Source organism: Sceloporus undulatus, chromosome 2 (assembly GCF_019175285.1).
Source record: "Sceloporus undulatus isolate JIND9_A2432 ecotype Alabama chromosome 2, SceUnd_v1.1, whole genome shotgun sequence".
NCBI classification, from domain to species: Eukaryota; Metazoa; Chordata; class Lepidosauria; order Squamata; family Phrynosomatidae; genus Sceloporus; species Sceloporus undulatus.
In genome coordinates this window covers 82,126,520-82,141,942 of record NC_056523.1, presented here as the reverse complement: position 1 = coordinate 82,141,942, position 15,423 = coordinate 82,126,520, and the positions used below count along the sequence as shown (strand labels likewise).

At 43.2% G+C, this 15,423-nt stretch overlaps 1 protein-coding gene across 1 annotated transcript in view; it reads left to right on the top strand.

Annotated features, from left to right (window-relative positions):
• Positions 1-11,254, top strand: part of LOC121920364 (glutamate dehydrogenase, mitochondrial-like) — a 39,492-nt gene extending 28,238 nt beyond the window's left edge. Inside the window, 4 exon segments of the mRNA XM_042447495.1 lie at positions 3,565-3,795; positions 7,306-7,521; positions 10,519-10,581; positions 10,836-11,254. Coding sequence (XP_042303429.1) covers positions 3,565-3,795; positions 7,306-7,521; positions 10,519-10,581; positions 10,836-10,952 — 627 coding nt within the window. The 3' untranslated portion in view covers positions 10,953-11,254.
• Positions 11,255-15,423: the final 4,169 nt, after the last annotated feature.

Here is a 15,423-nt window from a genome sequence, read left to right as displayed (position 1 = left end):
AATAAAAAAAAGTGTTGTTGACTTCAAGTCGTTTCCCACTTATGCTGACCCTAAGGCAAACCTATGGGGTTTTCATGGAGAGTAGGCTGGCCTACCATCAGGGCTGGCCTGAAGAAGGAGGCTCCTCCCTCCCTAACTGTCATCATTCGGCCTCTGAGGGAGAGAGAAGGCTGGCCCAGTAGCATCAGGCGTAGCCTGAAGAAGGAGGCTCCTCCCTCCCTAACTGTCATTGTTCGGCCTCTGAGGGAGAGAGAAGGCTGGCCAGTACCATCAGGGGCTAGCCTGAAGACAGAGGCTCCTCCCTCCTAACTGTATCTTTGGCCTCTGAGGGAGAGAGAGAGCTGGCCCAGTACCATCAGGGGCTGGCCTGAAGAAAGAGGCTCCTCCCTCCTAACTGTCATCTTTCGGCCTCTGAGGGAGAGAGAAGGCTGGCCCAGTACCATCAGGGGCTGGCCTGAAGAAGAGGCTCCTCCCTCCCTAACTGTCATGTTCGGCCTCTGAGGGAGAGAGAAGTGCTGGCCCAGTTCCATCAGGGCTAGCCTGAAGAGAGGCTCCCCTCCCTAACTGTCATCTTTCGGCCTCTGAGGAGAGAGAAGGCTGGCCCAGTACCATCAGGGCTGGCCTGAGAAGAGGCTCCTCCCTCCCTAACTGTCATCTTCGGCCTCTGAGGGAGAGAGAAGGCTGGCCCAGTACCATCAGGGCGTAGCCTGAAGAAAGAGGCTCCTCCCTCCCTAACTGTCATCTTTCGGCTCTGAGGGAGAGAGAAGGCTGGCCCAGTACCATCGGGGCTGGCCTGAAGAAGGAGGCTCCTCCCTCCCTAACTGTCATTGTTGCGCCTTGGGGAGAGGAAAGGCTGGCCCATACCATCAGGGGCTGGCCTGAAGAAGGAGGCTCCTCCCTCCCTAACTGTCATCGTGGTCTCTGGGGAGAGAGAAGGCTGGCCCAGTTCCATCGGGGTAGCCTGAAGACAGAGGCTCCTCCCTCCCTAACTGTCATCTTTCGGCCTCTGAGGGAGAGAGAAGGCTGGCCCAGTACATCAGGAGCTGGCCGAAGAAAGAGGCTCCTCCCTCCCTAATGTCATCTTTCGGCTCTGAGGGAGAGAGAAGGTGGCCCAGTTCCATCAGGGGCTAGCCTGAAGAAGAAGCCCTCCTCCGGTCCATCTGTCTTGGTCCAGGCCTCAGAAGGAGAGAAGAATGCTGGACCTGATTCCCTCCCCCCTCACCATTCCCTTCTCCTTTTGTGTCGTGTCTTTTAGATTGTAAGCCTATGGGAGGGAACTGTCTGTTATCCCCTATATTGTAAACCGCTCGGATTCCCAGTGATGGGCGGTATATAAATAAAACCTATTAGGAGCCTGGGGGCGCAGTGGGTAAATGGCCTGTACTGCAGCCATCACTCGAACCACAAGGTTGCGAGTTCAAAGACCAGCAAAAGGGTCCAAGTTCGATCAGGCTTGCATCCTTCCCGAGGTCGCTAAAATGAGTAACCCAGCTGTTGGGGGCAATTAGCTTGCTTGCTAATTAGCTTATTGCTGTTCACCCTATGATCTTTGGAATAGCAGTATATAAATAAACTATTAATTAAATTATTAGTATTATTATAAGATTTGTTCAGAGAGATTTTCCTTTGCCTTCCTGTGAGGCTGAGAGCATGTTGGCTTGCCCAGATCACCCAGTGGTTTCTCTGCTGAGTCTTAAAAAAATCAACCAAATTTAAAAAAAAACAAAAAACCAAAAATAATTGAAACCAGGTTAAAACATATATTAAAATACACACATGCATACACACAGCACAGTGATTAGCAATATTGGCTCCTGAAGTGACCTATTAGAAGTTGTCAGGACTAGAACTGAAATCCATTACTCTTCTTAAAGAGTTACAGTTTAATGTTGTCAAGCTTCTCAGTTCTGGGAGTCATGGAGAAGAAACAGATGAAACAGCCATTTGTGATTGCTAATTTATCTCAAATCACATTTGAAAAATTATGAAAATAATAGGGAGTGGATGTTAAAGGTAAACTAAAAGGTATTCTCCATTTACAAGGTTGCCAGTCATGTTCGACCATAGGGGGCAATGCTTATCTCTGTTACTAATCCAAAGAGTCAACATTGGCAGAGACTACTCTGTGATCATGTGGCCAGCATGATTGCAGAGAATGTTGTTTACTTTCCCACCAGAGTGGTACCTATTTATCTACTTGCATTTGCATGCTTTTGAACTGCTAGGTTGGCAGAGGCTGGGACTAGTGATGGGAGCTCACTCCATCATGTGGCACTCAGGTCTCAAACTGTCAACCTGCCGATCTTGCAGTCAACAGAGTCAGCACCTTAACTACTTGAGCCACTGCAGCCCCTGAATGTTAAATTAGGTGCTTTCAAATCCATATCAGGAGAGAGATTATAGTACGGAATCAGTTAGAGGAGATGGATGGGTTCTACACAATCTCCCAAATTTAATTTATTGTTAACTGCCCTCAAGTTGACTTCAGTTCATGGCAACCCTGTGGATCTCCAAGCCCCTCTATCCTCCACTGCTCTGCTCGGGTCCTGTAAATTCAGGCCTATGACCTCCTTGATTCGATCTGGCCAGTGGTAATTTTTTCTTTCTGCTACTCTCTACCTTTCATAGCATTATTGTCTTTTCTAATGAGTTGTGCCTTCTCATAACGTAGCTTCGATTTGATCATCTTGGCTTCTAGGGAGAGTTCATGCCTGATCTGTTCAAAGACCCAGTATTTAAATTTATTTATTTATTTATTTAGGTATTTATATCCCGCCCTTCAGCCCTAATGGCTCTCAGGACGGCTTACAATATTATTTTTAATCAGACAGTTCCCTGCCCTCAGGCTTACAATCTAAAAGACATGAAACAAAAGGATAAGGGAATGATGGAGGGAAAGGGGATGAGGTCCAGTGGTTCTTCTCTCCCTCTGAGGCCTGGACCAAGGCAGATGGATTGGAGGGAGGGCTCTTCCTTCTTCCAGGCTAGTCCTGATGGAGCTGGACTTGCCTGGCGAACTCCCTCTGAGGCCGGCAGATGGCAGTTGTGGAGGGCGGAGTCTCCTTCCTTCAGGCTTAGTCCTGATGGAGCTGGACTTGCCTGGCGAACTCCCTCTCAGGCCGGCAGATGGCAGTTGTCATTGTGATTGAAATTGTGATGGAGCTGACCTTATTGACCCTTTTGTTCCTTCTTAAAGATTTTGCTGTTTTAAAGATATAGTTGAGAGCAATGTTACAAATTTGTAAACTTCTCTTAGAGCCAATCTGCACTGTAGAAATAATGCCATTTAATACTTTAACTGCCATGGCTTAATGATGTGGAATTCTGGGATTTCTGGTTCTGTCGCACAAAACCTATTAGAGAGAAGGCTAAATAGCTTATAAAAGTCAAATCCCAGAATCCCGTTGCACTAAACCATGGCAGTTAAAGTCAAACTGCATTATTTCTGCAGTGTAGATTCAGCCCCAGTCTCAGAGGCCATTTGTTGAGTTTTCATATATTGGGACAGGGATAGGCAGGTTTCTTGTAGCTGAATGTACCTGGATGCGTTCTAAATGGTAGTAGTTTTTTGAGATAACATTTTACAGAATCATTTCCATATCCTGCACAAAGGTAATTTATCAGGATAGCTTCTCAAGGTTTGCTTGTATTTTAGCTGTTATTCTGATGTCTCCTGTTATCTTTTTGTTTTGTTTTGTTTCTGGCGCCTCACAGATAATTGCTGAAGGTGCTAATGGCCCCACAACTCCAGCGGCCCATGACATCTTCCTTCAGAGAAAGATACTTGTTCTTCCGGTATGTCTGCACATTGCTTGTCTCCACTGATCCCGTTTGATATCTTGATGCTTGCCCCTCTGGTTAAACCACAACTATTGAGCATTGTCTTCTGTAGCATCCGGAACCTTACTTTAGAATAAGGCAAGCTTTTTTGTAGTGCTGTTGTGCAAATAAGTATAATTGAGCTCCTCAGCATTGTGAAATTGGGATTGTGTGGAGCAGCCTGGCAGTAACTCGATGTAAAATGATTAAATGCACTGTTCTTTTTTTAAGTCTTGCCTCTGCTAGGATTAGGCACTGCATTTAGTCCCTCCGGTTGCTATACTATTAAGCAGTGGGGGTGGCTTTCTCTGTTACAGATTTAGTATCCCTTATCCGAAATGCTTGTGACCAGAAGTGTTTTGGATTTCAAACTTTTTGGGATTTTGGAATATATGCATATACTTAATAAGGTATCTTGGAAATGGGATCCCAGTTTAAACATGAAATTTATGTTTCATATGCTACACCTTATATACATAGCCTGAAGGTAATTCTATACATAATATTTTTAATCATTTTGTGCATGAAAGAAAATTTGTGTACATTGAAATATCAGAAGGCAAAGGTGTCATTATGTTACCAGCCACATGAACAATTTTGGAGTATTTCAGATTTCAGAATTCTGGCCAAGAGATACTCATAATGTATGTTGCTTTTATTTACTTGTTATGTTCTTATCAGCATTATGTAAAACAGCTCAAATGATTAAAAGCAGACCCTTGTCAATAAAATCAAATTGTTTTGTGTGATGAAAATATCCATCTTTGTGGAAAACATTAAAGTACGTTGGACTTGAAAAAAGAATAGTACATGTCTCCCCTATGCCAGTCTCTTTCCTGCTGTGCTTCTGGGAGCACCTATCTCCAAATAAATGAGCTGTCTTCTGAATTGGTCTTTCAGAGGTGATCTATTTGCTTCCTTCAGAATAGTTTGGATCAATGGTAATAGCATTACTCAGAGATGTTTTCAGTCAGTAAGCACATAGAGAGGGGTGATCAGCTAGACATTATATACTTGGAAGGCTTTTTGCATATTCCACACCAAAGGTTATTGAGTAGACCTTAATTGTAAAGTCAACTTAGAAGCTGTTGATGGAGGGAATGTGTTACAAGTTCAATTGCATAATGTCTACCTGATCACCCCTCTTTACATCATTGGATCTTCTTCCATTAGACATTTGTATCTGGTTACAGAATAGGAAGTAGATGAAGGAAGGAGTACATGGCCAGCTCTTGCCATAAGGCAGGGATGGGCAAATGGGATCTTGGAAGGGGTTATTAAACAGAGCCCCACCACACCCTCCTTTTGAAAAACAAAAATCAAATATACATTCCGCCTCGCACTCTCAGAACGTCTGGGCAGCAGCTACTGAAGGTGCCTGGGGCTAGGTTGGCCTCCACCACTCGGAGGTCGTTCTCCATAGCTGCCCCAGCCCTTTGGAATGCGCTGCCCACAGAGCTCCGCTCGTCCACCACCCTGGCCCAATTTAGGAAGGACCTCAAAACCTTCCTATTCCAACAGGCATTCCCCGAGTAAATATCCTGTGGGCCTCCCTCCTCTCTTTCGTGGCCAAGAGGTTGGGCTTTGGGGCTTTACTGTTGGTTTGTTTTTAAATATGTTTTTATTGGAATTGTTTGTATTTTAATTATGTTGTGAGCCGCCCTGATCGGAGGAAGGGCGGCATATAAATAAAAATTTTATTATTATTATTATTTATTAAATGTTTTTCCCCCAAATGTCTATACTTCTGCCATGTTTTTGCCTCCATAGGGCCATTTTAGATCCAGGAGGGGCCATTTTTTAGTAACAGGTGATAAAAAACACTTACTATTCATAGTTTTCTGTGGGCTTTTTGGACTATGTGGCTGCAGCAACTATGGATGCCAGCCATGAAAGCCTTTGACTTCACACTTATTATTGACTTTCTGTTTAGGCCCTCTCCTGGGCCTAAAATAGCCCATGTGTTTGTGTGTATGTGCCTTCATCTGTCCATTTGTGGCAACCCCATGAATTTCATAGAGAGGGTGCAGAAATATAGTGAAAATGTCCCCAAACTTCCCAGAGGGCATTTGGGGGCAAAACATTTTTCCTTTCTTGGGGCATAACGCGCCCCCCCCCCACCCTATGCTTTACCCCCCCCTGCTATTAATAGATGATCTAGAGTGAGAGGTGAACAGCTTGGTGGCTGAACTTCTAGGAGATACCATGTTACTTGGTGAAATCCCAAGCAGTATGTGAAGGGCTTTGGGAGGGAGGACCTCTGCGGATTGGATGATTTGATGATAAACTGGCTAAAGAGAGAATGAATAAGAGATGCACACTGCAACTGTCACATGTAGATTGGTGGTCTTTGACCTGGCAGTGATCAACCAGAAAACAGATCCTGGGGTTATGATGAAAACATCAACTCAAGTGTTTAGTAGCAGTGGAAAGAAAGGTAAATTCTAAGCTAGGGATGAGTATGAATAAGAATGAGAATAAGATTTCCAGTATAGCAGTTTAATGCTGAGAGCCAGCTATACTTGGAAACCTATGCATGGGTCTAGTTGAACCATCTCAAATAAAAATTTTTGTAGAGATGGGAAAGGTTTAAGAAGCCCTGGTGACGCAGTAGTTAAATGCCAGTACTTCAGTCAGTCACTCACTCACAGCCACAAGGTTGTGAGTTCAATCCCAGGCAGGGGCTCCAGTCAACTCAGCCTGGTATCTTTCCAAGGTCACTAAAATGAGTTCCCAGCTTCTTGGCGGCAATTAGCTTACACATTGTAAACCGAATCTTACAGAGTGCCTAAGTGCACTGATAAGCGTTATAGAAATGTACTTGCTATTTCTGTTGCTAAGAAAGGGTAGCCCAGGTCATCAAGGAGATGGAGCACTTTCCAGTGAGAAAAGAGTAAAGCAATTGCAATGTTTATGTTTGTTTCCCAAAAAAAGGGTGATAGGAGTATGCTAGAAATTTATAAAATTACGTGTAATATGGAGAAAACAAATAGAGAGGTTGTCTTCCTTCTCTCACACTGCTAGAACTTGTAGTTAACCCGTAGAACTTTTGAGCAGTAGAGTCAGGACAGAGTAAACACTTCTTTACCCAAGTCATAATTGCTTTATGGAATTCACTCTACCTAGATCTGGTAGCGATACTAACATAACTAATATTCTGTGATTCTATGGCTTTTGGGAAGAATTTGTTAAAATCAAGACCACTCAGTAACACACACATACACACACTGAAAATCTCCGTATTCCATAGGATGTTGTCATGATAGTTAAAATTAGAATCATAGTGGGGAACTAACAGGAAGGAAAAATGAGTATGAATTTTGAGGGAAAGGAGGGGGTATACATAAAGACAGTGATGATGGATGATGACAACAACTGATTAAAAATATTGAGAGTAATACATGAAACTCTCTGAATAGATAGTATTATGTTCCTGCAGCTTTCTTATCAGGAGTTCCCTAGAGCTACTTTTCTATTTTTGGTCAGGATTTATACATAAATGCAGGTGGAGTGACAGTCTCCTTCTTTGAATGGCTGAAGAATCTGAACCATGTCAGCTATGGACGCCTCACTTTCAAATATGAGCGTGACTCCAACTACCATCTGCTGATGTCAGTGCAGCAAAGTCTGGAGAAAAAGTTTGGAAAGACTGATGGACAAATTCCAATTGTGCCTACACCAGAATTCCACGCCAGAGTGGCAGTAAGTCATAATATTCCTAAACACTCTCCCTCTTCTTTCCTCTTTCCCCTTGAGGACAATCCCTAGGTGAAAGTTGCTTGGGAAACTATAAGATGTGAATATATATTTTTAATCTGGCTGGATGCCACATGACTTCCTGGCTTTTTTTTTTAACTATGACAGAACAGTCCTTGACCAAGCTGTTTTCTAATGGGCACCTTAAATTTAATCTCTGATTATCATAAACCTCAGAATTGAGCATACTTTCCAGAGTTTGGATCCAGTTCTGATCCAGCTCTGCTTATTCAGAAGGTCTGTAGGTCTATGCAGTACTTAAAAATATTGGAGAAGATTTCAATAAGACTTCATAAGGAGTTTATGTATGTGTGCCATGTATGTATGCATGTTGTGCATGTAAGTATTTAAATATTTGTATCTCATCTAATATTTGTGTCTAAAATCTCAAGACAATTATTTCAATAACTTTAAAATAATAAAGATGATTTTAAAAGTTTGAAAACATATGAAACAGTTTACCAAATTAAGACAGTTTAAAACTGTTTTTAAATTCATGTGCAGTTTTGGATGAAATCTAGGCTTTGATAAAAAAGCCATGTTTTTACTTGGTGCTGGAATGGCCCCATCATAGACACTAGTTGGATCTCCAAGGTGAGGGTATTTCACAAGCAAGAAACCACAGTAAAAATAGGCCCTTTCCTGTGTTCTCCCACAATGCATTCCTTTGTTGGTGGTACACAAAGAAGCAGCCCTCCACCAGACCTCAATTTTTGGGCAGGCATGTATGGGGAGAGGAGCTGCCTCAAGTACCAATGTCTCAAGCCATTTAGGACTTTTATATGTCATCACCAGCCCCTTAAGTGGATGTGTACTGGCTGATGTTGTAGCTCCTTTAAAGAGTGATGTTATATATGTTTTTTCTGCATTATTCTACCCCATGGGTTCCTAAGCTTTTTCATTTGTGGAGCCCTTTATTTCTAGGTTGGAGCCCCTAATAGGCCTACCCTATGTCTTCAAGTTAATGGTGTTTAGGAGTACATATAAAATACATTCCTATTCTTTTATTCCATTCAGTTTTTATTTCTTTCATTTTCTGGAGTAGCCATGGAGCACCTGGGAAGTGCATGCGGAGACCTAAGGGCTCCTTGGAGCACAGGTTGGGAACCCCTGTTCTAGTCAATAGACTACTGCAGCATTTGCACTAGCTGCAGCTTCTGAATTGTCCTCAAGGGCAGCCCCATATGGCATGCATTGCAGTAGGCTAATTGGTAAGCTAACAGTACATTAATGACTATAGTTATGTTATTTCTGCCCAGGAAAGATTGCAATTGGTGGACCAGCCAAAGTTGATACCAAACACTGGGTTACTAGTGACAGAGTACTCCAAAAAATCTCTATTCACAAAGCCTCTGTCGTATTGACCATCACCCAACCCAATACAGTATCCAGGTCAGGCATCTGTACTGCCCCAGCTGATGCCAGCTACAAGGAGAAGGAGAGCTGTGTGTCATAAGGCACCCAACCCTAAGCTTTGGCGGAGGCAGTAACGGCTTGTTGAGAGTGATGTACCAATTTTTGTTTACACTATTTTTTCCTGCCTGTTTCTAGAGGTTGAGGACAGTACACTTGTGATTGTCATTTTATCCTCACAGCAGTATTAGGGGGGAAGTTAGGATGCTAGTGATGTGCCCTGTGAATTTAATGACTCACAGTTAATGAGCAATACATAAATATAATGCTGTGACAAGTCACTAGGCAGGCTCGTTTAACAGTAGCCAATCTTGGTTCAGGCTGGCTGTAGGCTAGTGGCTGCTGTGGGAAGAATGGTTATAAAAGGAGAGGAGTCAGTCATTCGGTAGTCAGGTGAGATTCAGTGCAGAGTCCTTTGGTGGAATTCAGAATTCCCTTGAAGGAGTAAAGACTTAATAGGCAGAAGAGAATAGTTTAGAGGCAGAAAAGTGTCATGCTCATCTAGAAGGACTCAAGAAGATGGCTGAGTTTGAGCCCCAGCTCTGCTCTGCCAACTCAAGCAGAGCCTGTTCTGTGTCAGGAAACTCAGCAGCCCAGCCTTCCACCAGTAGAGATTCCAGGCACAGACAATATGGACAAGCAGGACAATGAAGTACCTACCTTTAGCCAGTAAAGGTCTGAAAGGGCATTCCTCTGCCTGTCCAGGAGGCTTTATGAGAAACATTCAGCAATCAGGAAGCACCTGTGATTAGGATCTGGGTAATATAAACAGGTGCAGGTCACTGAGCTCCTTTGTCAGAGATTATCTGATTTTTCTGGTGAAAGCATGTTTTTCTGACTCCTTTGGACTTTGTGGCCTTGCCTCTTGAACTACTGACTGATCTTGACCCTCTAGACCTCTGGACCTTGGAATTGCCTTGCTCAGTCTGCCTTTCTAGAACCCTGGACCCTTGGATTGTTTCACGCTTCTCTATTGGACATTGAACTGGTACTTGGATACTGTACTTTATTTCTTGCATTTGTAAAGACCTTTAGTTCTGATTATAAAGCTCTGCTAGGCTGTTTTGAGCCATTATCAGCAGTCTTGGCAGCTTTCCCGGACAAAAAGAACAGTTTAGTTGTAAAAGAGTTCAGTGAGAAGAAACTGAGAAGTGAAGTACTTGCAACTGTTGATTTATTATCACTATTGAAACATACTATCTATGGAACTATCTTAAATGAGCTACATTCGTACTTCATTCTTGTAAATAAAGCTGAATTTTGTTTGTTTTAAGGCAAGCTTCTGACTGAATGAAATCATAACAATAAAAGCACATGAAACATTCTACCACAGATGTAAGATTTATAGGAAAAAGACACTGAAGACACTAGCCCTTAAACATGTAGGGAAGGTGTATTAAGGATGGATGTTAGGTCAGTGTCATTCATGAGGCGTCTTCAGATGTTCCTGAGGTAGAAAGGTGGCCTCGAAGCATTGACAGAAGAAGCCTTGCGATACATGCCTTTCTCAAACTTCTTTATTTCTTATAGGGTGCCTCAGAGAAAGATATTGTGCACTCAGGTTTGGCTTTCACTATGGAGCGTTCAGCTAAGGTAAGTGCCTGTGATTTGAATTTCTCTGTGTGGTTTTGTTTTGTTTTTTTACATTTCAGGCCAAGTCCTTACTATCTTACTGTTATTTATTTATTTGCTTTGTGATACTTGTCATAGCATGATGAAAAAAGCCCTCATAATTTACAATGGCATCTCAACCCAATTCTTTGTAACCGCCACCTTTGAAATTTTGGCTTAGGACAAGAGTACTGACTGGAGCCATTTTTACTTATGTTTATGTTCTATCTTTGTAGCAAATCATGGCCACAGCTACAAGGTACAACCTAGGCTTGGACCAAAGAACCGCTGCATACGTCTGTGCCATAGAAAAGGTCTTTAAAGTTTACAGTGAGTCAAGTTTCACTTACTGAGGCTACTTGCCCACAGAGTCCATCTATCTATTGCCTACAGTTTGGGTATTCTACTTTAGAAAAGAAGAAAAATCACCATGAGAAAGTGAGCTCTAGGTGTCGCTGTGGAGTCCTGCAAGCCATCCTTTTTGTTTGTACCTTGTTCTTCCTTTTCCTGTGTCTCGTATCCTTCCTGCACAGTAGTAAGCCGTATTTGAGAAATTATTTTTTTACACCTGCAGGTGGTGCCAGCAGTCCAGAGATGCTGCTGCTTTGCTAAATTGCAATGTAATTGTTGAAATTAAGTGTCTGTTGGCATTCTGCTTTGTATATTTTGTTTTATTCAGTTCAGCTTTGCTTTTTGTGTCTTTGGGATGCCTGGGGTCACTTGTTTCAGATGTATGTCCGTTTTGTACAAGTCACAATTTTTGGTTCATGCCTCTTGCTTCTTTAACAGTGCTGATGGTGCCTTTTCATCGCCTTGGTGGCATCTTCTGCAGAAGAGAACCATAGGCGGTGTACAGACTGCCCCTTTGGGGCAGCCTGTGCCCGCCCCTTTCCCCGACAGATCGGGGCCTCAGCTGCCACAGCAGCAGCCCTGAGGCCCCGATTTGCTGCTTTTCCAGGCCACGGGGAAGCGGCAAAAAGCTGCTTCCCCGCAGCCTGGAAAGGGGTGTCCTTGGGGCTTCAAGCAGCGGGGAAAGGGAGAAAGGGGCCACTCAGCCCCTTTCTCCTTTGTGTCGCTGGTGCAGCTGTGTAAAGGCTGCGCCAGCGACACAAACCCAGGAAGGAGCTCCAAAATGGAGCTCCTTCCAGCGCCACGGAAAGGGTGCCACAGGCGCCCTTCTGCATTACCAGGAGTCACGTCCGCGCCGCTCTGTTTGTAGAATGGGCGCTGCCATTACAACGTACTAGGGTTGCGGGGCATCTGGAAAGGACGCCCTGAGGCAACCCTAGTACGCGTGCAGGCCGGCACAAAGTGTTGGTCTGTACAGCGCCATAATTACAAGTTAATCTACTTTACTTCTCCCTGCCATAAAAATGGGGATTCTGAGGTCTAGCACAGATTTTCTTCCCTGAACTATTCTTCAGTTGCACTACATTTTTTCAAATGCCACATTACATTATCCACACTTGTATGTACTTGTGTTTTCAGTGAGTTGCTTCTTTTTGAAAAATAAATTATATGAGTTTATTAAAATAACATTTTACCTTACAAACCAACAAATTAATCACATCCTATCTCAACAGTGTTCTCAGCTAATTACACACACACACACATAATATTTCCTCTATTTATTTATGTTTTACCTCTCCCTCCCCCCCTCCCACCCCCCCCCCCCCACTCCAGGAATGGTGTTTTCTTTTTAATTTCTTTTTCCGCTCACGTGGAAAATAATTTTAACTGTTTCCTGAGTTGCTTCACTGAGTGTGTCTCTTCATGCATTCCAAGGATTTAAAATCTTTTCTCATAACATCAGTAGATGTGAATATTGCTGAGTAGCCACACTGCAGAACTAAAGCAGATTGACAAAACTTTAACTGCCATGACTCTATCTTACTGAATCCTGGGATTTGTAGTTTGTTGGGGTATTTTAGCCTAGTCTGTCAGAGATCTCTGGTGCTTCACTAAACCCAGAATTCTGTAGGATAGAGTTATAGCAGTTAAAGTGGTGTCAACTGCTTGAGTTTTTCAGTGTGTCTACACCTTGCGAGGCCAAAATACCCTAAAGGCACCAGATCCCATCTGAACTTAAAAACTAAACAGGGCCAGACCTATTAGTATATGGATTGCAGGACTGCCACAAAATACTATGTGCTGTAGGCTATATTTCAGAGGAGGGCAATGACAAACCATCTCTGAGTATTCTCTGTCTAAGAATACCCTATGAAATTCATAGATTCACCATATGTCAGCAAGTGATTTGAAGGCACACATACACATAATGTTTGACATCATTATTCCCTGCATCCTACTACATGATATAAGATGGCAAGCCTATCTTGTTATTAATTGTTGCCCTACTGAGGGTAGTAGTAGGAATATCAAGATTTCTGTACCGTTGACCAGAGCTAGCCCTTAGTTTCAGCTTCATACCTTTGGTGCTGGTTCTTCACCACCATGTGCCATCCAAAGTCATTGTCATTGAACTTTTCGTCTTGAGACTGTTCATGGCTTGAAGAGGTCTTGGCAGATGGTTTGGTCTTTGGTGTCCAAGGCTACTGGGCAATAGCCTTTCAATGTAATCTTCTCCTAGGCCAAAAATTACTGTGCTGCATTGACTATTGTGGCAGAATTGTTGGAATGAAGAGCTTAGCCTTGGGTAGAAAAATATCATACCTGTAGTTCAGCTGTGCTCTCTCCAGCAGTGGTGTCTATTCCTTTCTGATACGGCAAATGGAGCAGCTTTTCTGCAGGATTTAACTTGTTACCTGTGTGCATGCTAGATTGGGATGGAAGGTGTTAGTGGAGTATGTGTCACCCTTGAGAAAAGTGACAAGGAAGAGGAACCTCAGTTTCAGCACAGACCTAGATAAGGTACTGTAGTTGGATTAATTTTAAAGGCTGCTAGCAAAGAACATTCAGAAAAGAGTCACATTGTGACTGTCGTATCTTTTTTCTTTTGGTTAAACAATGTTGCAAAGGTTATTAGTTCAATGGAATTGCTGGCCTGCCTGAAGGCATTGTTAACCTAATAGTGCTATCCCAGACAAATTTAATGGAAAGAGGTGTAATATATAATGGGCAATTATCACATATAATAAATGTTCGGTTCTTTAGCCATTCCTCAAGCCTGTAGATTCATGCCTCACTTTGTCTTACACCAAATGGACATTTCTGGGTTTGAGGGTATAAATGGTGATGGATGGTAATGTCAGATATCAGATATAATTTGGGCTATATTGCTTCCAGGTGTGCTATGATAGAGATGTCAGGACCATGTTCCACATTGGCCTGTAAAATGACATGGATGTGGCCAGCAGGAGGAACTGGAGCTGAGGCTACTACAGTTCAAGTGGCAGGTGTATGAGTCAGCACTTGGTGAGCTGTGTATCATGGGAAGTCTGATGCAACATGCACAGTAGGTGAAAGTCAGCAGTGCATCATGACTGGGTATGAAACCAGCAAGGTTTCATTGGTGGCATGGCTGTCACATGACATCACAGAAGACCATCCATAAAAGGGAGACGGTAGCTATCTCCGTTGTTGGGTTGTTGTGGTTGGTAGTTGGCGAAGCACTTTGTTTGTTTGTGGAGAGCATTCAAGACGGCTGTCTGATACTCTGTATAATCTTTGTATATAGTTTATGAAACAAAGATTAAAGCTCTCGTGTTGAGTGAACCCTGTTGTCCGAGGTTCGTTCCTTCAAGCCGGGGGCTCAAGGCTGAAGCCTGTGTGGGAGGAAATTTTTCCTTGCAGCTCAAAGCCTTTGCAGACTTCTCACAGAGAACTTCTTCTGGGTGTCCTGCCTACATGGATTAACTCTGCATGTGGTCATAGTGGACACAGCTCGTCTCTACACTCCAACAGGAGAGCCCCTGCTCTGTGCTAGCACATAATTTGTCTGCACATTTTTGCCTGCAGTTAGGCAGTGTCATCCTTCACTCAGTGGGTTAAAAGCTGTTTGCCACCAGAAATGTCTACCAGGTTGTTACTGACAACAGGCGGGACATTGCTTGGAATAGATTTGCGATACCATATTCTCGCTGGGCTGGATTTCCCCCCTCCCCAATTGTTTCACAGTGGAAATGATCATGTGGCTATTTCAGCACCCATGGTCTAGTGCAGACCTCCATTTTCCCCTGTCTCCCAGATTGGCAGGGTGGTCAGCACTGTGATTGAACCATATATGGAATAATTCAGAAAACCTTAGGATTTCCATATAGCTTCAGAAAATTGCTTAATTGTGGAAAAATTGATTCAGTGAATCCTTCTGGCATAGGATTCTTTACTGACCTCTTCTTAACATATCTGTAGTTTCATGGAATCATGGACATAAGAATGGAGATCTTGACGTCAAATTGACATCCTAGTCTTACTGAAGTGGATTTCTGAATGTCTGGCTGACTAATCATGAGCCTTATGAAGTTTAAACAGCCTGGGGCATATTTAGTTGGTAGCAGGTGTGCCAGGTTCACGCTGAATGCTGAAAACCTTTGTGTTTAGATACTGTTCCTCTGGAGGAAATATACTTTCCAGCAGATTTAGTAACTTCATCACTGGAAAATTACCAGTGCTTCCGGTGACATGTTCCTTCTTGTTGGGGAGAAATGTCATTTTCTGTCACCCAGGGCATCACTGCTCTGTCATGCTGCAGAAATCATCCAGAAAAGACAGTGCAGTCAGCATGGCAAATAGTTTGGAGGAGGTAGTGGTGGCTGTGCCTGGCTGGTCTTAGGTTGTGTGCTAGGAATGCTGTGCAGGGGCTGATAAGTTCTTCGCTCATATGCTGCCCAAACTGATGCCTTGAGGTGTTCTCTGCCTGATTTG